Source organism: Rhinolophus sinicus, chromosome 1 (assembly GCF_057876585.1).
Source record: "Rhinolophus sinicus isolate RSI-liver-muscle chromosome 1, RSI-T2T, whole genome shotgun sequence".
Taxonomy (NCBI): Eukaryota; Metazoa; Chordata; class Mammalia; order Chiroptera; family Rhinolophidae; genus Rhinolophus; species Rhinolophus sinicus.
In genome coordinates this window covers 122,075,896-122,098,684 of record NC_142501.1, presented here as the reverse complement: position 1 = coordinate 122,098,684, position 22,789 = coordinate 122,075,896, and the positions used below count along the sequence as shown (strand labels likewise).

The following is a 22,789-nucleotide window of genomic DNA, read 5'->3' as shown; positions in this document are numbered from 1 at the left end:
AGAAAACCTTCAACCTGAGTCTCACACCTTCTATAAAAATTATCTCAAAATGAATCACAAATTTAAATGTAAAGCATAAAACTTTTAAAGGAAAACAGAAAATTTGGGGGAATTTAGGGTTAGATAGCGTTATTAGATTTTAAAACAAAGGCATGATCCATAAAAGGATAACAATCAGTAAATTGGACTTCAACAAAATTAGAAACTACATAAAAAAGCCCATTATGAGGATAAAAACACAAGCTCCAACGTGGGAGAAAATAATAGTAAATCACATATTGGACAAAGCACTCGTATCTAGTCTATAAGAACTGTTGAGCTCTACATTTAAAAAAACAAACAAAAAAAACCAAGCAAATGATGGAAAAATCACGTTTAGGAAAAAAGTGACATAAATAAAGGAACCACTGAAGCACCAGAAGGCCAAGGGAGGAGAAAGGGGCAGGGGCAGTGAGGGCAGCAAGGACTGAGGCTTCCTTCTCCACCCCGGTCCTGATGGAGAGAAGAGGGCATGTTCCACTGGCTCTTGACTATGATGCTTTGAATGTTACCAACAAAACTGGAATCAACTAAAATAAACTGAATCCAGCTAGCTAAATCTCACATTATGTTAGATAGAGACAGATGGAGAGATGGATGGTCGGATGGATGGATGGATGGATGGATGGATGGATGGATGGGCAAGCAAAGAAATTAGAAAATAGACAAAAGTCATGAATAGACAGTTGACCAAAAGAGGATATATAGAGAGTAAATAAGCACATAATTGGCCATTAGGTAAATGTAAATTAAAACCACACGAGGTATCAGTGCACAGCTATCAAAATTACTAACTAAAAAGAATAGTTACAATGCCACATGTTGGCAAGAATGCTTAAAAACTGGATTGCTCACAGACTTCTGGTGGAAATGTAAAATGGTACAGTCACTCTGGAAAACACTTCGGCAATTTCTTTAAAAAAAACTAAACATGCAGCCACCCATACAACTCAGCAATTGTACAACTAGACATTTGTTTCAGAGAAATCAGGACCTATGTTCACACAAAAACCTGTACATAAACACTTAAAACAGCTTTATAACCCCCAAGTGGAAGTATCTGAGATAACTTTCAGCAGATGAATGGTTCAACTGTGGTATACCCACAACACAGAATACTAAGCAGTAAAAAGGAACAAACCACTGATACATTCAACAACCTGGATGAATTTCCAAGAGAATTATGTTGAGTGAAAAAAATCAATCCCAAAAAGTTATATGTTCTATGACTCTATTTATCTAACGACCTTGAAATAACTAACACAATTACAGAACTGAAGACATTAGTGGTTACAAGCAACTGAGCATCCTGAATACCATGAAGGATCTTTGTGATGATGGAATTATTCTGCATCAATTTCAATATCCTGATGGTGATATCGTCCGATAGTTTTTCAAGATGTCAGCATTGGGGAAATTAGGTAAATGGTATGCAAGATCTCTTTGTGTTATTTCTTACACCTACATGTGACTCTACATTTGACTCAAAAGATTTAATTAAAAAATAATTGTAAATGAATAATCCAAAAAGAAAATTAAGAAAATAACTGCATTTACAACAGGATCAAATAAGAAAAACGTAGGAATAAGCTTATCCAAGGACGCAAAGAACTTGTACACTGAAAACTACAAAATGCTGCTGAAAAGAATTATAAACAACACAAATAAACGTAAAGACATCTGTGTTCACGGATTGGAAAACATGCTGTTAAGATGTCACTACTATACAAAGTGATCTACAGATTCAATGCAATCCCTACCAAAAATCCCAAATTTTATACAGAAATAGAAAAATGCATTCCTAAAATCCTTGCAGGACATTTGGTCCTGTCCAAAACGTCCATGGAGATAATTTGGTCTTCACCAAAAAAGTCCTTCATATTTAGGCCTAAACCAAGACATCCATGGAGACATTTGGCCCATGCCTACCCATCTACCTAACCATATGTGCCATTACCAGCTAGGTTACTGAGAAACGAAGGGTTATTATTGGCAATACAACCACAACACAATTATTGGACCAATAAAACATGACAATAAAGTGTTTTTTAGGAATTAATCTGTAAACCAAAAGTATAAATAAACGTTATCAGCTATTAGAACCCAGGGATGTTTTCTAAGTGTGAATGTTTTTGACAGGACCAAAACATCAGGGACATTTGCCATGGACCAAATATGCTCATGGATACTTTGGACAGGACCAAACATCTCCATGGACATTTTGGACAGGACCAAACGTACACTAATCTCCTAAAATTCATGTGGTATCTCCAGGGACCCTGAATAACCAAAACAATCTTGAAAATGAAGAACAAAGTTGGAGGACTCACACTTCCTGATTCAAAACCTACTAAATAGCTACAGTAATCAAAACTGTGTGGTAACTGGCATAAAGACAATCATGAGTGATGCAAAAGAATGAAGAGCGCACAAATAAATCCTTGCATATATGGTCAAAGGATTTTTGACAAGGAAAGTCAAACCATTCAATAGAGGGCTGGCCTGGTGGCTCAGGTGGTTAGAGCTCATGCTCCTAACTCCAAAGGCTGCCGGTTCGATTCCCACATGGGCCTGTGGGCTTTCAACCACAAGGTTGCCAGTTCAACTCCTCGAGTCCCACAAGGGATGGTGGGCAGCGCCCCTGCAACTAAGACTGAACACGGCACCTTGAGCTGAGCTGCCTCCCGGATGGCTCAGTTGGTTGGAACGCGGGGCTCTCAACCACAAGGTTGCAGTTTCAACTCCCGCAAGGGATGGTGGGCTGCGCCCCAGCAACTGGCAATGGCAACTGGACCTGGACCTGAGCTGTGCCCTCCACAGCTAAGACTGAAAGGACAACAACTTGACTTGGAAAAAAGTCCTGAAAGTACACTGTTCCCCCAATAAAGTCCTGTACCCCTCCCCCCAATAAAAAAATCTTAAAAGATAGAAAAAGTATGATGGGAAAAAAAGCTACAAAAAAAAAAAAAAACATTCAATACAGAAAGGACTCTTTTTTCAACAAGTGGTTCTGGGAAAGTTGGATATCCACAAGCAAAATAATGAAGATGGACCTTTACCTTACTTACACCATATACAAAAATTAACTCAAAATGGAGCTAAACATAAGGACCTAAACATAACTCAAGGACCTAAACCTAAGGGCTAAAACTTAAAAAACACTTTAAAAAACAGGGGAAGTCTTTGTGACCCTGGAGTTGGCAATGATTTTTTTAATATGACACCAAAGCACAGGCAACAAAAACCAAAAGTAGATAAACCGAACTTCATAAAAATTAAAACTTTCTGCATCTGAGAGTGAAAAAACAACCCACAAAATACAAGAAAATATTTGCAAATCATATATTTACTCAGAGTTCAAACCCAGAACTAGGTAAAGAACTCTTAACAGTTCAACAACAAAAAGACAACCCAATTACAAAATAGGTAAATGACTGAAAAGGCATTTCTCCAAAGATGATTTACAAATGGCCGAAAAGATACTCAGCATCACTAATCACTATGGAAATACAAATCAAAACCACAAGGAAATACCACTTCACGCCACTGGCATGGCTATAATAAAAAAAAAGAAGAGCTGGAGAACATGTGGAGAAATTGAAATCCTCATGCACTGCTGGTAGGAATGGAAAATAGTGTCGCCTCTGTGAAAAACATTTTGGCCATTCTTCAAAGTTGAACACAGAATAACCATATGATCCAGCAATTCCACTCTAAATATATACCCAAAAAAACTGAAGAGGGACTCAAAAAGATATTTGTACACTAATGTTCATAGCAGCATTATTCACAATAGTCAAAAGGGAGAAACAACCCAAGTGTCCATCAACAGATGAATGGATAAACAAAATGTGGTATATCAGCCATAAAAAGGCAGTAAATTTTAACACACCTACAATATGAATGAACATTCAAAACATTAAACTAAATGAAATAAGCCTGATACAAAAGACATATTATATGATCCCACTTATATCAGGTATCTACAGTAGACTAATTCATAAAGACAGAACGTAGAAAGTATGGGGGGAGAATGAAGAGGGTAAAGATGTAAGGAGACTAGACTTTGGGTGGTGAGCACACAATGCAATATACAGATGATACACATGAATTGTACACATGAAACTTATGTAACTAGCCAATGTTAACCCAGTAAATTCTATTTTAAAAAAAGAATCAGTCAGCTGGGGAGAGGGTAGAATGGGGAGTTATTATTTAACAGGTATAGAGTTTGGGGTGATGAAAAAGTTCTGCATAATATATCCAATAAGGGGTTAATATCTAAACTATATAAAGAATTCATACAACTCAACATCAAAAAAACTACCTAATTGGGGGGGCCAGATGGCTCAGCTGGTTAGAGCAGAAGCTCTTAACAGGGTTCCCGGTTCGATTCCCACACGGGCCAGTGAGCCGCGCCCTCCACAACTTAATTGCAGACGAGCTGCCACTGAGTTGCCGGAGGGTTGGCAAGATGGCTAGAGCGCGAGCTCTTAACAACAAGGTTGCCGGTTCAATTCCTGCATGGGATGGTGGGCTGTGCCCCCCGCAACTAGACTAAAAACGTCCACCGGATTTGGAGCTGATAGGTCCTGGAAAAACATACTGTTCCCCAATATTCCCCAATAAAAAATTAAATAAAAAAAACTATCTGATTAAAAAATGGGTAGAGGAACTGAACAGACATTTCTCCAAAGAGGAAATACAGATGGCCAATAGATACATAAAAAGATGCTCATCGTCACTAATCATCAGACAAATGCACATCAAAACCACAAAAAAGACAACAAAGATTAAGTGTTGGCAAGAATGTGGAGAAAAAGGAACCCTTGCGCATTGTTAGTGGGTTTGCAAACTGCTTGCTGCAGACACTATGAAAAATAATTTGAAGATTCCTCAAAAAATTAAAAATAGAATTACCGTATTACCCAGAAATTCCACTTCCGAGTACTTATCCGAAGAAATTGAAACCACTTAATTCGAAAAGACACATGCATCCCTATATTCACTGCAACATTATTTACAATAGTCAAGATATAGAGCCATCCTAGATGTCCATCAACAAACGAATGGATAAATAAGATATGGCACATAGGTATATACAATGGAATCTTACTCAGCCATAAAAATAAATGAAATATTGTCACTTGCAACAACATGGATGGACCTAGAGGGTACTACGCTAAGTGAAGTAAGCCAGACACAGAAAGACAAATACCATATGATTTCACTTATATGTAGAATCTAAAAACAAAGTAAACAAGCAAAACAAAAACAAACTCATAGATATGGAGAACAAACTGATGGTTGCCAGACGGGGGTAAATGGTGGGGAGATGGACAAAAAGTGAAGGGGATTAAGTACAAACTGCCAGTGATAAAATTAGTCACGGGGATGGAAAGTACAGCATAGGAAATACAGTCAACAGTACTGTAATAACTGCATGGTGTTAGATAGTTACTAGACTTATTAGGGTGATCATTTTATAAGATATATAACTGTCTAATCACTATGTTGCACACCTGAAACTAATATAATATTGCATGTCATCCATATTTTTTAAATAATTTTTGAAAGTTCTGGATATAGATAATGGGGATGGTTATACATCATTATGAATGTACTTAATGCCACTGGATTGCATACTCAGAAAAGGTTAAAATGGTAAATTTTATGTTTCTTTTTTAAAAGAAAACCTAATACTTGCAGATTATCATGTGCATAGATGGAAAGACAAACTGCAAAAAAGTCTCACATTGATTTACAGAATCAATGCAAAGCCAATCAAAACACCAAAAGGATTTTTTGTAGAATATAATACTAAATGGTTATCAAATGCAAAGAGCAATAGGCAAAATACTGAAAAAAGAGAAAGAGTAAAGGACTAATTTTATCTGATATTTCACGTCCAGACTCATAAGCTAGAGTAATTTGAAAACTGTGGTATTGGCACAAAGATAAGACAAATCAAGTACAGAACATCCAGAAACAAACCACACATGTATGAACTGCTGATTTATGACATAGTGCCACTGTACAGCAGGAAAGAATGGTGTTAAAACAACTGGATGTTTCTATTTAATATAATATGCAACATATATTACAAATTAACATAATATTTATAAAATAAATATATAATATGTATAAAATAAATATATATTTTTCCTATTTTATGCCAATCACAAAATCAAATCCAGATGGGTTGGTTATAGAGCTAAATGTGAAAAGCAGGAAAAAAATTATTTTAGAAGATTATATAAGAGAATAATTTCATGACTTCAAGTTAGGAAAAGATTTCTTTAACAGGTCACAAAAAGCACTAACCATAAAAGAAAAAAACACTGACTATGCTGACATTGAAATTAAGAACTTTTCATTAAACGAATAAAAAAAAGAACCACTAACATAGAGAAGCCATCTCCAAGTCACAAATGAGAAAATCCAAATGGCCTATAAGTATACAAAAAGGAGCTCACCATCATTAGTAATCAGAGAATTACAAAGCAAAAACCACAATGACATACACCCACACAACTACCAAAATGACTAAAGTTAAAAAGATTGACATATCAGGCACCAGGTAAGGATGTAGAACAAAGTAGCCATTCACTGGTGGGAAAGTGAAGTGAAACAACCACTTCTGAAAATAGACTGGCCTTCCTGACAACCCAGCAACTCCACTTCTAAGTATATATCCTAGAATTGTGTCTCTCAAACTTTTGACCATGAACCACTCTTAAAAAATGTCTTATATTGCAATCCTGTAGACACACACAGGATACTGAAAAAACTGAATTTTTTCCTGTTCCATTTCATTTTTTAATGCTGGTTGCTCCCCACTAAATTGACTTTATGATCCTTTTTGGAGCATACCCAGCAGTTTGAAGAGTAGTGAGCTAGAGAAATTCTTGCACATGTACAAGAATATTCACAATAGTGATTGTTCAAATTTGCAAAACACTGACAAAAATCTACATGTCCAAGGACAGCAGACTGGATAGTGGTGTACCTCACATGCCGAAATATTATACTACAATGAAAATGAATCAACTACGGCTACATGCATTAAGTAGATCAATCTCAAAAATATACTGTGAATCAAAAGAAATCAAGAGTATTATTCCATTTACATGAAGTTAAAAACAGCCACAACTACACAATGTTTAGAAATGAAACTGAAAAGAACCAAGAAAAATTAATATAGAATTCACAAAGTGTTTCCTTCAGGGAAAGAGTGGAACGCAATCAAAGAGAGGCACAACAAGGTATGAACAATGATCTACACATTAAGCTTGGTTGGTAAGTATGTGGACGTTCACTTTATTATTTTGCTTTAATTGTCCATATACTGGGTATACCCTTTTTTCTTTGAATCATATACCTGACAAAAATAAGAAAATCCTACACACACACAAAGGAGTAATTTAAAATGCACAGGTTGGTCCAAAGAAATTAGGAGTCTTTGGATAAGCATATTATTACTTTTATAGCTTTATATGGTTATTTGTACAAATGACAAAAGAAACATACTGTGACATCTATCATCCACACATCAAAGAAGACCAAAGGATAAATAGTGTCTGGGAGAGAAAACTCAGCACTTCCCAAAAAATCAGTTACCAAAAGCAGTCAAACATCCATAAATATTAATCATGTGTTGCCAAAGAAGATTAAAACAAAAATCTTCTGGAAAGTCTAAGTAAAATGAAACTTTCCTGAACAGAGATACAGCTCATCTAAATATCTCCATCTTAACTTTAAAGAAAAAGGGAATAACGTAAGAACAAGGGAGTTAAAACATATACATACAATGGCAAAAACTAATAAACCTCAGAAAAGATCCAAACATGAAGAACAGTGTCCTTATACCTGATGACACACTTAATCTCACAACATTGATGCTATTTTCATTTTCCTCCTATTCTTAAATAACATCAAGATGAAGACAGTCACATATACATATGTCTTAACACTTCTAGTTACTTGCTCAAACTATAATCTAAAGGACAGCATAGCACTTAAGAGAATCATCTCTGGAGAATAGTATGTAGAAATCTTTTGGGGTTATTAGTCTGTTCACAGCTATGCAGAAGATGGAGTGGGGAAAGTGAAAATAGAAGGGATAGAAACAGATAAATGGAAAAAGATGAGTTTATATCGCGTTAGAGCAGCTGTAATTTCTATTTGGCTCTAGAATATACTACCATAAATTTCTGACGCTACTGAATAACTACAGAACTAGATTTTTCATAGTGTTGGGGGTTGTGGGAGGGGGTTACTCAGCCATACTCTATTCAAAAATTAAATGTGTAAGGGTGAAATACAACACTTTTAGTGAAAATACTGTGGACCTGAAAAAACTTTTCCCTGCACCAATAGTTACAACACAGTACAGGAATAAAGAAGATGTGGTACATATATACAACGGATTATTACTTGGCCATAAAAAAAGAATGAAAGCTTACCATTTGCAATAACATGGGTGAACCTAGAGGGTAATATGCTAAATGAAATAAATCAGACAGAGAAAAACAAATACCATATGATCCCGCTTTCATGTGGAATCTAAAGAACGAACAAACAAAACAGAAACAAACTCATAGATACAGAGAACATTTTGACGGTTGCCAGATGGGAGTGGGGTTGGGGGACTGGGTAAAAATACTGAAAGGATTAAGAAGTACAAATTGGTAGTTACAAAATAGTCACGGGGATGAAAAGTACGGCACAGAGAATATAGTCAATAATATTATAATAACTATGTATGGTGCCACGTGGGTACTAGACTTATCAGGGGATCACATCATAAATTACATAAATGTCTAACCATGATGCTATACACCTGTAATGATATAAAATATTGAATGTCAACTATTGAAAATTTTTTTTAAAATTTTAATGAAAAAACAGGATTAGAGAAAATAAAATTTTATTTCTTTGCAGAAGGAAAAAAACACTATAGGAAACTGGGAAACAACAGTCATATTTGCTTTGTAGGAGATAATCTTGAAACAGAGGGAGACTGTACTGAAAAGGAGAGAAGATAAGGGAGAAGTTCACTGTATGAATTAAGTATGTGTTACCCTGAAGAAAAAAGAAAAACAAGAGTCTACATGTACTAGGTTGGTGCAAAAGTAATTGTGGCCTAAAAGGTTAAAAATAATTGCAAAAACTACAATTACTTTTGCACCAACCTAGTATTATATAAAGTACGCACTCGCATAAACTATATTATATAAAGTATGTACATGCATAAACTAGGAAAATGAATGAGGAACAAACAACAATGGGAAGTTGGGAAGCAAAACTGGACAAACAAGAGAGATTTAAGAGAAAGAACTTTCACTGTATATCTTTTTACATTTTTTGCACCATATTAATATATCACCTTATCAAAAATTAAGTAATTTAAACCTATAATAACGTATACCAAAAAAACAGGGCTTAGATTATGTCAGTGACCAGAGAAGTAGATTCAATTTAAAATGCTGACACCTAGATAGATATCCAGAAGACAACTGCAAATACAGATGTAAAGGCTGAAAAAAACTGTTCAGGTGATATTGATGCCTAGAGGCATCCATAGCATGCATAAGTTTACCTCAGGTAAGTTAGTGAAATAAACAGGCCAGAAAAGCAATCATGTAAATTCAATTTTAAAGAAGTAAGGAAGTGATGCCAAACAGGAATCAAGAGGCAATGTTTAAAGAGGTAAGAAAAGAAAGCGGCTTCCCAGAAGTCATGAGAAAGTTGCAAGAAAGATGGAGTGATCACAGTTTTAAATGCTGAAAGTAGATCAAGTAGAATGAAAACTGGAAAAATTTTACACATGGCCATTTGAAGTTAACAAAATCCAGAGTGGTAGACTTAATAGCCAAATGCAATGGTATGAAGGGTGAATGAATAGGAGTTTGTGATATTTTATGTATTTATTTATACCTAAATTTTTTTTCAGAAAAGGATCTGAGGCAGCCTACAAATAAAGGACCTGTGTTATAACAATAAAAAAATAGAAAAATAAACATAAAATCAATATGAGGGACATCCCCCTGATTTAGGGAAACTCTCTTACCCCTGACTCCAACTATGTAGTTCTAGTGAGGGTTGCCATTCATAGTACCCTCCCCACTCCAGCCACAGGGATGGTGGGTACATCATCCAAGACAGGTGAATCAGAGTCCTTCCCAGGCTTCTTCAAGAGAGCCCCTTCTTCTGGTAGAAGGGGCTGGGAAGATGAGAGCCAAGAGCTGCCAGCAGTCATGGTTCCAGCCTCATGAAGTAGAGAGTCTGTAGTATGAGAGAATGAAATCAACACGCAGAGAAACAGAGATAAGAGGTGAAGTTCTAAACCCCACAGGAGGAGGAGGAGGAAACAAATACACTAATAATCAGATTAATAAAACTGATGTAACTAAAGACCAGATTTGGTTCTGGGCTGCCTGGTAGCCAGAACAAAAAGAAAAACAGAATGTGCTACGAAAAAGGAGGAAGTATACCAGATCTGCAAGGGAGACAATTTTCCTGATGCTAAATTATTAAAAGACTTTCTTATATACGGATCTTTATATAATAGTCACTGAGAGACAACATGGACAGTGTCCATGATCAGAGTGTTATAGCAAATGCAGATTTCATATGCTATTGTTTAAAATGAAAACTAAGTTATACCTCAATCATTAAGCACAACTAAGAGGCTGGACTATAGTAGACAATTAAAAAAGCAGAGATACCAACTAAGGTTTTATTCTTTCAGGAAGTGAAAGGGAAAAGACAAAAAGGTGAAAAAACGTAAAGAGAAAGTAGAATCTATGGGAAGATTCAAACGTTTGTGAGCTGGGGGGGGGGGGGAATCAAGTAAAAAAGACAGACTAAAAGATAAAACAAGATCCTGGGAGAAATGGGAAGAGTGTATCACAAGCACAGGTACTTAATTCTACTTGAAAACTACATCCTCTCCTTCCTACAATTCCACTGAATGAGAAAAAAGGGCATAAAGCCACAAAGACAACAAGAACATAAGGGAAGACAACAACTATACAATTTTGGAAGCTAGAAAGGAGACAAGTAGTAAATGACTTAGATCAGAAAAGGTTGCTGCAGTAAGACAAGCCCAAAAGCAATGTGTCTGAGACCACGTAGCATCAGAAACTGGAGGAACTTTAGGTACCAGGCACTGCGGGCAGGGGTCGCACATGCACAGTGGTGGTATATATATCTGGGAGGAATGGGTTCAGGTGAAGCTAAGAACAGGAGGGACTGGGTATAATCTGAAAAACAATCAACACCACCCCTTCCCAAGCTCCTTCTCTACTACACATTACCAGGTACCTGGTCTCTCTCCCATCCTAAAAACTGCAGAAAGGGTAAACAAGAAAATTTGGACTTGGGGACATCAGGCAGAGCTGAGGAAAGGGGTACCACACTGAATATAAAAGAATTAACTGAAAATCGAATTCTAAATAGTAAAATTACAGCAGCCACCTGGATCAAAAAATATTGGTAACCAGGTCAGTCAGTCCCAAATGGATGACTAGAGGATTTTTTTCTGAATAAATTAACCAGTTGGTGGTCTCCTAATGAAAGAACCCAGCTAGATCACCTATAATGAAGCCAATCAGCCAACAATCCCTGCCCACACAGAGATCTTCCAATCAACTCATTAGGAGCTTCATAGCTTCATGGCTAAGAGTAACCAGATTTTTAAGCAAAGTCTTTAATAACACAGACCAAAACAAACAGTACAAAGGAACTGAGAAAAGAGTCCCAGGAGAAGAAAACTTCAGAAAACTGAAACAAAACAAAAACCCTCTGATTAATAAACTCATAGTTAAGAGAAAATACTGAATCCAAGAAACAACAAAAGATAAAAAATGAGCATTTAGAGCATAAAAGAGCCCTTAGGGGGCAGCCGGATGGCTCAGTTGGTTACAGCGCGAGCTCTGAACAACAGGGTTGCCGGTTCAATTCCCGCATGGGATGGTGGGCTGTGACCCCTGCAACTAAGATTGAAAATGGCAACTGGACTTGGAGCTGAGCTGCACCCTCCACAGCTAGACTGAAGGACATCGACTTGGAGATGATGGGCCCTGGAGAAACACACTATTTCTCAATATTCCCCAATAAAAATTTTTAAAAAAAAGAGCCCTTGGAAATTAAAAGTGTAATGAAATTTAGAAATTTAAGTTAAGGGTTGAAAGATAAAGTAAGGAACTGCCTAAGAAAGTAGAACAAAAGAAACACAAATATAAAAAAAACAACAGAAGATTAGTTCAAAAAGTCCAGCATCCAGATAAAGAAACATACAGAAAAAAACAAACAATGACAACAGAACTGTGGGAATTATCAAAGAAATAATTCAAAAAATATTTCTCTTAGCTGAACTCAGGTTTCCAACATGATTCACTAAATCAAAAGGCCACTGTGTGCCCAGTACAATGAATGAGGGAACGCACACTACCATGAAAAACATCACAAATAGATGGATACAGAAAAAATACTAAATCCAGAGAACAATTACATACAAAGGATTAAAAATCAGAACTTCATGGAACTTAACAGAAACACTGAACGCTAAAAAGCAATGGAGAAATATCTTCAAATTATGAAGGGAAATGATTACCAACCAAAAATTCTATTCAGGGCCGGCCCGGTGGTTCAGGCGGTTAGAGCTCCATGCTCCTAACTCTGAAGGCTGCCCGTTCGATTCCCACATGGGCCAGTGGGCTCTCAACCACAGGGTTGCCGGTTCAATTCCTCGAGTCCGGCAACGGATGGTGGGCTCTGCTCCCTGCAACTAAGATTGAACAGGGCACCTTGAGCTGAGCTGCCTCCCGGATGGCTCAGTTGGTTGGAGCGCAGGCTCTCAACCACAAGGTTGCCGGTTCAACTCCTCGAGTCCTGCAAGGGATGGTGGGCTGTACCCCCTGCAACTAGCAACGGCAACAGGACCTGGAGCTGAGCTGCACCCTCCATAACTAAGACTGAAAGGAAACAACTTGAAGCTGAATGGCACCCTCCACAACTAAAACTGAAAGAACAACAACTTGACTTGGAAAAAAAGGGGTCTGGAAGTACACACTGTTCCCCAATAAAGTCCTGCTCCCTTTCCCCAATAAAATCTTAAAAAAAAAAAAAAAAAGAATTCTATTCAGCTAAACTATCAATCAAGATGGTAAAGCTACCAATTTTATCAGACACTCAAAATCTTTAAAAAATTGACTTCTCACACACCTTTTCCTATGAAGCTGCTACAAGATGTGCCCATCAAAACAAGGAAATAAACCACTAAAGATGAAGAAATGGGGGAGTAAGGAGTTAGAAAACAGGGAATCCAAAATAAGCAGGAAGAAACTCCCAAGATAACAGTGAAGGGAAGCTCCAGGCTTAAACAGAAACCAGCCCAGATGGCAGCAGGGAGATGGTACCCAGAGGAAGGTCTACTGGTTTAAAACAGAAAGGAGGAAGAGGGAAAGGTCAAAGAGGAGAAAGAAGAGGTAGAATAGGGAAAAGAGAAGAAGACAGGGAGAGGAGAGGAGGCAGAAGAAGAGGGAAAGAGAGAGAAGGAAGTGGGGAGGAGAGGAAGAGGGAGAAGGAGGAGGAAAGACAGAGGAGAGGCTGAGGAGACGGAGAGGGAGAGGAAAAGGAAAGGAGAAGGTAAAGAGAAGAAAAGGAAAATTGAATTTACAGACTACCTAATTTTACTAACCAATGAAAGATTACATGAAGAAGCGATTAGAGGGTATACAAAGATTTAGCCTTAAATAAAGAACACAAAGCAAATGAAAATATAAGACAATTATTAATCCCAGGACAAAAAGAAAAAAACAGAAATTAACACAAGAAAATAATCATAGTAAAAATAATCATAGTACACTTGGGTCAGAAATTAACAAAATATGTAAATAGTTATAATCATGTAAATATTACTATTTAACACTACTGATTTAACCAAAATTTGTGATACACTGAAAGGCAACATCTAAAAATGATTTGTCAAAAATAGCTGCTTACCCATTCCAAAAAGGGGTTGCCTCTGGGGAATGAGATGAGGGTTCGAGAGTCAAGCAGCAAAGTACTATTTTGTGTGTGAGAGATTTTGGTACTACATGATTTTGACTATGCATTTATCACTTTGATAAACATAAAAATTAAATCTTAACCAAAAAAATGGAATAAACAGGTACCACATGCTGGGCAATATATCAAAGTACCCTTATGTTTCCATTTCTCTTACTAGTTACCGTAGGCAGGTTAGAAAAGGACACAAACAAGTATTAAGCACCTAAGTTGTGCTAGGCTTTTCTCACAGGAAAGAAAGGAATTCAAGAAGAGAGACAAGGGAAATTGGCTACTTGCTATTTTATCTATGGTAGTAAGCACTAAATCTGTTAACTTTTCAAAATCTCAAAGCTATAAGAACTTAGGATGCTATACTGAATTTTTTAAAAGCAAGTATTAGATACGAAATCAGCAGTAAGAAAAAAGGTTAGCAAACGTTTAACCTTGAAGCCACTCTATTTAAAGTATACAGACTGAAAAGCTATACAGAAATAAAATGGAAAAAGTTATACCATATATGATAATTTAAAAAAAAAATCAACTATAGCTACCCTATCCTGCCTTCTCACACGCAGATCAAGGACAAATAAATCTGAGAACAATTTTCAATTATGTAGATAAAGGTAAATCTCCAGCTGGTAGACATTTTTAAAAAGCACTTAAAAGCTAAAACAATAAACGTTAGTTGAAGCTGAGGCAGTCATTGACAGTATGGGATCTAATGCATACCCCCTATGGTTGGGGTTGACTATGGCAACAGTATAGACCCTAAAAGTGAAGAAGAGCTCTAACTGGGTTCCCTGCAAGGCCAGGAGCTGGTAAGGGCCTATCCCACCACCAAAGAGAAATCTGTCTTAGAAAACAATAGCCTGGACCACTAAAACTGGAGAAGCTACACTCAAGTGAGATGCCTGTTCTGGACATGAGGAGTCACCGTAGAAAAACAGGAAAGTCAAGCAAATGCTGAGAGAGTGTGGGGCTCAAAATCCATTAACTAAAGGGGGCAGGAATCCAAGCCAAGAAACAAACAAAAAACTGGTCTGCAGGAATGAACCTCACTGGGCAAATGGTGACAGAATCTTCTAGTTACCAACCCCAAATTCATTTTCCCCTTCCTGCCTACTAAGAGAATTCCAATTTTATTCAGTTCATCAATGGGCCTATATTTTGCAGTCTAACAATTAAGAGACAGTAAAATTAAGCATATATTGTCGAGTGGGGCTTCTAAGAAAACTTGTTTAAGAACATAACTCAGGTATGAGGTGAATAACTTTTAACCCTCCCTTTCCCCTTCTTTCTGCAGTCACAGCGACTACAGTTCCAGCTGCTATGCTATGACTGTGGGACAACCCTGAAAATGAAAACCATGTGCTAAGGTCTGTACAGTAGTCTGATCCCTAATGACTTCACAGAGCTATCCTAACTAAAAGCTTTAAAATGCCTTTCTGAACTTGAATAAAAGAATTTGTAAATTTATAAATTCCTAATTTTTAGAAGCCATTATAATCTGGTCTTTGTTACCAGCAGCCAAAGGCAATTCTTAACAGTTGCAGAGCAAATGCAAAGCTCCCCACAGTGACATTTTCACAAACTCAGGTTAGAGGAAAAGGAATCTTAAGGAAGACAACTCCTGAAGATTAGCTCACAGTCAAAAATTACAAAGTATATGAAGACATCTACCACCAGAGTTAACAAACAAAACAAATGAAAGAATTCCAAAATCTCTAAGGAGTTTTAAAGTACGTATGCGTTAAATGTTCAAATAATAAAGGAAAGAATATAATCCTTAAAGCAATAATAGCAAGATACTATGAAAAAAAAGCAAATTGAAAAATAAAAATAGAAACTCTACATATGATTCACACAGAAAAAGAAACTCACAGATTAACAATGAGCATAAATTTGAAGGCAGAGCTAAAGAGATTATCTGTAATGCAGAGATAAGGCAGAAAATATGAAAAGGAAATTAAAAGGTATGAAGAAAAAATGGGAATCCCAAGCATACACCTAAGTAACAGGTCCAGGAGAAAAAAATACAATGGGAAGGTGATAATATTTGAACACACAGAGCAGAAAATTTTCCAAAATGGAAGAAAAACACTGAGTCCTCAGAATGAAAAAGTAGATCACCTCTCTCAAGCAGAATAAACAGACTGTCAACAGACTTCCTGTTCGCAGAAATAGACACCAGAAGACAAGCTACAATAAAAGCTTTAGTTACAGGAAAACAACTATTATCCTAGAATTCAAACTAGCATACAAGAAATCAAAATAATGATATTCTTAGACATAAAAAGACTGATACAGCTTACTTACAACTTACTAACCACAGACCCTAAAAAGGAAAAAAAAAAAAAAAAAAACCAAAATTTTTCAAAAAGATAAAAACAACCCATAAAGCAGCAAGGGAAACAAAAAACTGAGTTGCACACAAAAAAGTCAGTAATGTTAAGTCTAAATTGTAGATGATTATTAAAAAAGAAACACACAACTACTAATTTGGAAGATTAAAAATAAAGTGGAAGGGGGATGGGGATGAGGGAGAAGGGGAAGGATTAGACAGTATAACTTGGTAACTACAATATTGCCACAGGGATACAAAAGACAGTTTGGGGAATATAATCAATAATGTTGTAAAGATTTTGTAGGGTGTCAAATGGGCACATATCTTATTAGGGAGACCACTTCATGGACGGTGTAGATGCTTGACCACTGCAGTGTACACCTGAAGCTGAATAATATTGTATGTCAACTATAATTTAATATATATATATAATCACAGGATATGGAGTACAGTCAACGGAATTGTAATAGATATATATGATGTCAGAGGGGCAATAGATTGGGGGAGAGGGGTTATCACTTTGTGAGGGGTGAAATGTCTAACTATTGCATTGTTTTGTACACCTGAAACTAATAATTAAGAAAAAAGTGGAATTAAAATACAGAACATAGTAGCACAGGTTTTGCAAGGAAAACAGAGGGAGTAAAAGGGATCCTAACCTTGGATTTGTTCAAGAGGAGTATAGAAATTAGTTTTAGAAAAATATAAAGTATGAACATTAAAATTTTAAGGACAAACACTAAAAAGAAATAGAACATATAACCTCCAAATCAGTACAGGTTTTTCAGAAGAGAAATAAAGAACACTCAATTACTCCGACTGAAGGAAAAGAGAGATGGGGCAAGTATGGTAAACAGGTAACACAAAATAAAATTTTAAAAATCAGCCAAGATGTATCAGTCATTACTATAAATATAAATAAATTAAACTTGCCTATCAATATAGATTCTTAAACTGTATTTTTTTAAAGTACCATCCTTAAATTTATAAGGATGTTCATTTGAACCCTATTTGTGATTGGAAAAAACTGGAAACCTGAATGACAATCAATAAGGGAATTAAATTGTGCTACATTCTACAACAGAATACTAAAAAGCAGATAAAAAGAATGAATTAGATCAGTCTGTATCGATATAGCTATATCATAAGTACAGAATACATATACAGTATGGTATATTCCTGTAAAATAACACAATACTAAATGGTGTTTATGAATATAAATGTGTAGTATTAAGCACTAAAAACATAGATGTTGGTATATGTGTGTACACACACACACACACACACACACACGCACACAAATGGAATATTATTCAGCCATAAAAAAATAAGGAAATCCTGCCATTTGCCACAACACAAATGGACCTTGAAGGCACTATGACAGAGGAAGTCAAATGCTATATGATCTCACTTATTTGTGGAATCTAAAAAACCAAACTCAGAGAGAGAACCTACTGGTGTTACCAGAAGCAGCAGGCGGTGGCTGGGGGAAATGGGTGAAGGTAGTCAAAAGGTAACTTCCTCGGGATGTAATGTACTGCATAATAACTATAATTAACAAGGCTGTGTTGTGTATTTGAAAGTTGCTAACAGAGCAGTAAATCTAAAAATTCTCATCAAAAGAAAAAATTTTTGCAACTATGTGAGGTGATGGAACTTAATTAAAATTACTGTGGTAATCATTTTGTAATATATATATATATATCATTATCTCGTATACCTTAAACTAATATAATGTTATACACCAATTATTCCTCATTTTCCTTACATTCCTCATATATCTTATATCCCAATAAACTGAAGGAATTACAATAAACTGAGGAATACATTTCACATATCGTATATTCCAGTAAACTGGAAAAATGTATCTATAGAAGGGCCCAACGGACACTAAAGCATAATGGTTGACTCAGAGTATTGAGGAAGAGTACAGAAAAAACTTTAACTTAATTTTTTAATTTGTTTTTTTTGTAAGTAGAAGAGAAGAATTGAAGCAAATATGAAGAAGTAACATTTGTTCATTCTGAGTGCGGAATATATATGTATTCATTTTACATCCTATATTGTTCAAAACTGTGATAATTAAATATATATGAATATAATTTTAATTACAATTAAATAGAATTGATACAGTTAAGTATACAATTATATGGTATTACAGATTTATAGTGATTTGTTTGCATTATGTATCTTCATTAAGCAGAAATTAAAAAATAAAATAATACAATCCTAGGTCAATCCCTAAAACCTCACTTTTGATTCCATCCAGCAGTTCCTCCTGTAAGAAACCAGGAAGAACTGCAATAAAAACAGGCAGAGCAGTAGGAAAAACTTACAGCTCACCCTGTAGGAAAGGAATAGGCTTTCATTTAACAATTCCTAAATAATACAAATTCGTAATGGGCTTTTGGTCATTGTATTTTTTTTGCATGATCCACTCTCCACATGTTTTCAAAGTAGAATACTTAAAATATAAAAATATCCTGTCTGTATCTCATTAAAATTATCTATATAGATAAAATTTCTATAAATCTCTTCAGCCTGTGGTAATTAAGAACAAATACATGTTAAATACAAAAATAGTCAGCAGTATTTTAACATCTAACCACTGTGATAACGATTAGTAAATAGTTTAAGTTCACTAAAAAGTTTTCAGCAAAAATACATATTCACACTTGAGGTGAATAATGCCACTGAAGTGATTTTTCTGAACAATGAATACCCAGCGACAAAGTGCTTCCCTTAAATACCAAGCAGGAGCCAGCCCAATGGCTCAGGCGGTAGTGGGCTCTCAACCATAAGGTTCCCAGTTCAATTCCTCAACTCCCGCAAGGGATGGTGGGCTGTGCCCCCTGCAACTAGAAACGGCAATTGGACCTGGAGCTGAGCTGCGCCCTCCACAACTAAGATTGAAAGGACAACAACTTGACTTGGAAAAAAGTCCTGGAAATACACACTGTTCCCCAATAAAAACACTGCTCACCTACCCCAATATTAAAAAAAAAAAAAAAGAAAGAAAAAAAAAGCAAATTTGCCCTCAACGCCTGTCTATTATTTTCTTCTTTCTTTACTTTTGCAACATTCAGTCTAAGCCTACAACCTACTCTCTTTGATGCCCTATAATGAGCGTTCTGCCCAAACCAGGGAACTACAATTGCTGTCTCAAGAACGTTTCTTAGTCCAGCATCCTTGACAACAACGCCACTATCAACTATTCTTTCCTAAAAAACCAACTGACCGTGTTGCTACTGTACCTGCAGGTTCTCCTTTCCTGACAGCTCATTATCCATCCTTGGTAACCTGTTCTCTTACTCTCCCACATTCGGCCATTAACCATAGTTCTACATTCACTTCTAAGAAAAAATATTATTTGGTTCAAAGTCTTCTATGTAGCTCCAACTTTAACTTTACTTCATTATTTTAATCCTAAATATCCAATGAAAAATCCTAGCAGCATCAAAACCAACGTGCCCAAAACAAAAATTTTCTTACTCTTCAAATTTCCTCTATTACTATTATTCTATTAATGGTATCACTATTCCAGAATGATCAACCTTGACATCTCAGAATCATCTTTGATTATTTCCCTTCCTTCCTTTACCCAATATCCATTTGTCATGTCATCCTTCAAAATGCTCCCTCCCTTCCTTTCTATTCCCTCCCTTTCTACTCCCCGTTTTATAGTAATAACACCCTAAGTCTTTTAGTTTCTAACCTCTCCTTTCAAATCCATTCTATAAACTATCCAACTACTTGTCTAAAAATGCTACTTTATTGTTCTAGGTTTTTATTCTTCAGTATCTGTCTAGATATCACCAGCCAGTAATACCCTTTCTCTGAGAAGTGAGCTATCCGAAACCCAGAGATCACCCTAACTGTGTGTAAACAATTCAGTCCTATTGTCTAGCCATGCCTAACTGGTCCAGAGCGAGGCATCTCTTCCAAGCAAAGCCAGAGGTTTTTTCGTTTTGTTTTGTCCCAAAGGAACGTGAGATTCAGAGTGAGATTTAGTCTCTTGAGATAGGAAATAGAAAATATTAGGAGCTGAAGTATGGCCATCTTTCACCACAGGACGCAACATACAACATGGTAGTTGACAGATTAATCACAGCTCAGACTCCAACTAGATATATATTTCTCTTAAAACTATGATGTCCTTATCCATAAAATGAGAGTAAGAGAATGTCTACCTCATTGATTTGATAGAATAATTAAAGGAGATGATGCGTATTGAACATTTAGCACAGAATCTGACAGTAAACAGTCAAAAAAGTTAGCTATTGATTGTTGAAGTCACAGAATAAATCTGCAGAAAGGAAAAGAATGAAGCAGACACAGAGAAAAACAGAAATAAGATTAAGACTAATTCAATTCCCTTTCTAAGTCATGTATACATTTCCATGTTCGGGTTCTTAGTTTCTGTATCTTTGTAATAAAATGTTCTTTCTTTGCTTATTTAAACTTGAAATAAGTTTTTGTCTTACAAAGGTCCCTATCTTTTATAATTTATACTATAATAATTTAGAAGAGGTTGTGCCTCTTCTTCAAAACCTTTAATTGCCCCCACATCTCACCAAATAAACCTGAAATAAAATGCATCCTCCAATATACTTTCTAAGATAACCACATTATTTACTTTGATACCGTTTCCCCGAAAATAAGACCTAGCCGAACAATCAGCTTTAATGCGTCTTTTGGAGCAAAAAGTAATATAAGACCCGGTATTATGTTATGTTATATTATATTATACCCGGTATTACATTATTATCATACCCAGTATTTTATATTATATTATATTATATTATATTATATTATATTATATTATATTATATTAGTCCCAGTCTTATAGTATAGTAAAATAAGACCGGGCCTTATATTAATTTTTGCTCCAAAAGACACATTAGAGCTGATTGTCCAACTAGGTCTTATTTTCGGGGAAACAACGGTATGTTGACCATGCCCTCAGTGATAAAAGGAAACATGCAACAAGTGGCATTTGAGACAAATAATGCTGGCATTCTAGACTCCCCATTCACAGCATCTTTATCCTCCCTCTCTTATTACCCACCTTTCTGCTTTCTAATTTTTCTCTGACCCTGAATCTACTGTGACACCCCCTGGAACAGCCTCACCTTAACTGTCAGCGTTTACTAATAAATTAAAGCAGAACTTCCTTTGCTCGGTGATCCATCAACCCCAAAACATAACATGCTACAAAGAGGCGAAAAATGCAAAGTAGACCTCTACATACCTCATCAAGTCCTAAAATTTATGTAATTGATTTCATCCTCCATTTGCTAATTCCCATTATTCTAACACTAGAAAAATAGCTATAATTCTACTACAGTGCATTCTCACACACAAACAAAATATATCAACAGAATATTGTTCTGAATTTCATTCAGGCATTGCCCACACAAAAATAAGATTCTATGTTTACTATGCATGTAGAGAAGTTGAAATATTTGTCTTCTACCTTCTGTCAAATTCTCTAGTCAACACCAAAAGGAACTATCGTATTGCAAATGGTAATGCTTTTATATGATTAATGAAAATTAAATTTATTTCTCCCTGATAGTTCCAAAAGTTCAACTGGAAAAATGCTTTTGGCCACAAAGAATAAACAATATCTCCCCTCTTTCTTACCAGAGGTTTACAAAAGTGTTCAGAAAGAAGGTAGCCAGTCAAATAAAAAAGAAAGATCTTTATGTTGCTTTGCCAAAGGGACTGAATGTCTGAAAATACTGAGCATTCAAAGTTAAACTATACATGTGCAGATGTAGTAAAAAGAATATAAATCATTAAATTCTTGTGATTTTTTTTTAATTCATTAAACAGAACTTGGCCAAACTATTAATTTAACTTCCTTATGTCCTACTGCCATTATATTCTAACATGATTAGCCGATTTAACCTTTAAACCAGTAAGTAAGGCTAATAAAGCCCAAATACAACTTTATACTTTATCTGCTCAAAGTATCCGTCAACATATACTTACGTAGTTCAATTTGTTTTTCAGATTTTATAAAATCAGTTTAAAACTGCAAGTCAATATTTGACCCAAATTCAATATTTGAACAAAAGACTGGCAACCCTTCAAACTGAAACATGAGTGTGTAGCATCCTAAGCTACTCAGTGAAGTATTTAATGTTTTTGATAAACATTCCTTACCACTCTGGCTGCTCTCTCCTGAGATTCACATTTCCTGCAAAACCATGGTCCAGTGGGTACTTGAACAATGCCATAGCAAGCTGTTGGGAAGTAAAAATGTTTTAAAATATGTTAAGATTAAGGAATTATGGAAAATCAAATATGCGTTCAAGCCCTATTCAACTAACTACCTCTCAA

The 22,789-nt window shown here is 35.8% G+C and overlaps 1 protein-coding gene and 1 non-coding gene across 21 annotated transcripts in view; one reads left to right on the top strand and one right to left on the bottom strand.

Moving 5' to 3' along the window:
* Positions 1 to 22,789, bottom strand: part of MLLT10 (MLLT10 histone lysine methyltransferase DOT1L cofactor) — a 198,911-nt gene that overhangs the window by 172,566 nt on the left and 3,556 nt on the right. For 17 of the 20 annotated variants that reach the window (XM_074324864.2, XM_074324863.2, XM_019755985.3 and 14 more), the window contains one exon: positions 22,613 to 22,692. In XM_074324864.2, coding sequence (XP_074180965.1) covers positions 22,613 to 22,692 — 80 coding nt within the window. Of the gene's footprint in view, positions 1 to 10,111; positions 10,290 to 22,612; positions 22,693 to 22,789 lie in introns of those variants that run through there. The other 3 variants (XM_019755992.3, XM_074324871.2, XM_019755994.3) reach the window with 2 other exon arrangements.
* On the top strand, positions 352 to 416 carry LOC141570264 (small nucleolar RNA SNORD42). The gene has a single exon (XR_012494269.1). It is a non-coding gene; the product is annotated as a small nucleolar RNA SNORD42 (small nucleolar RNA).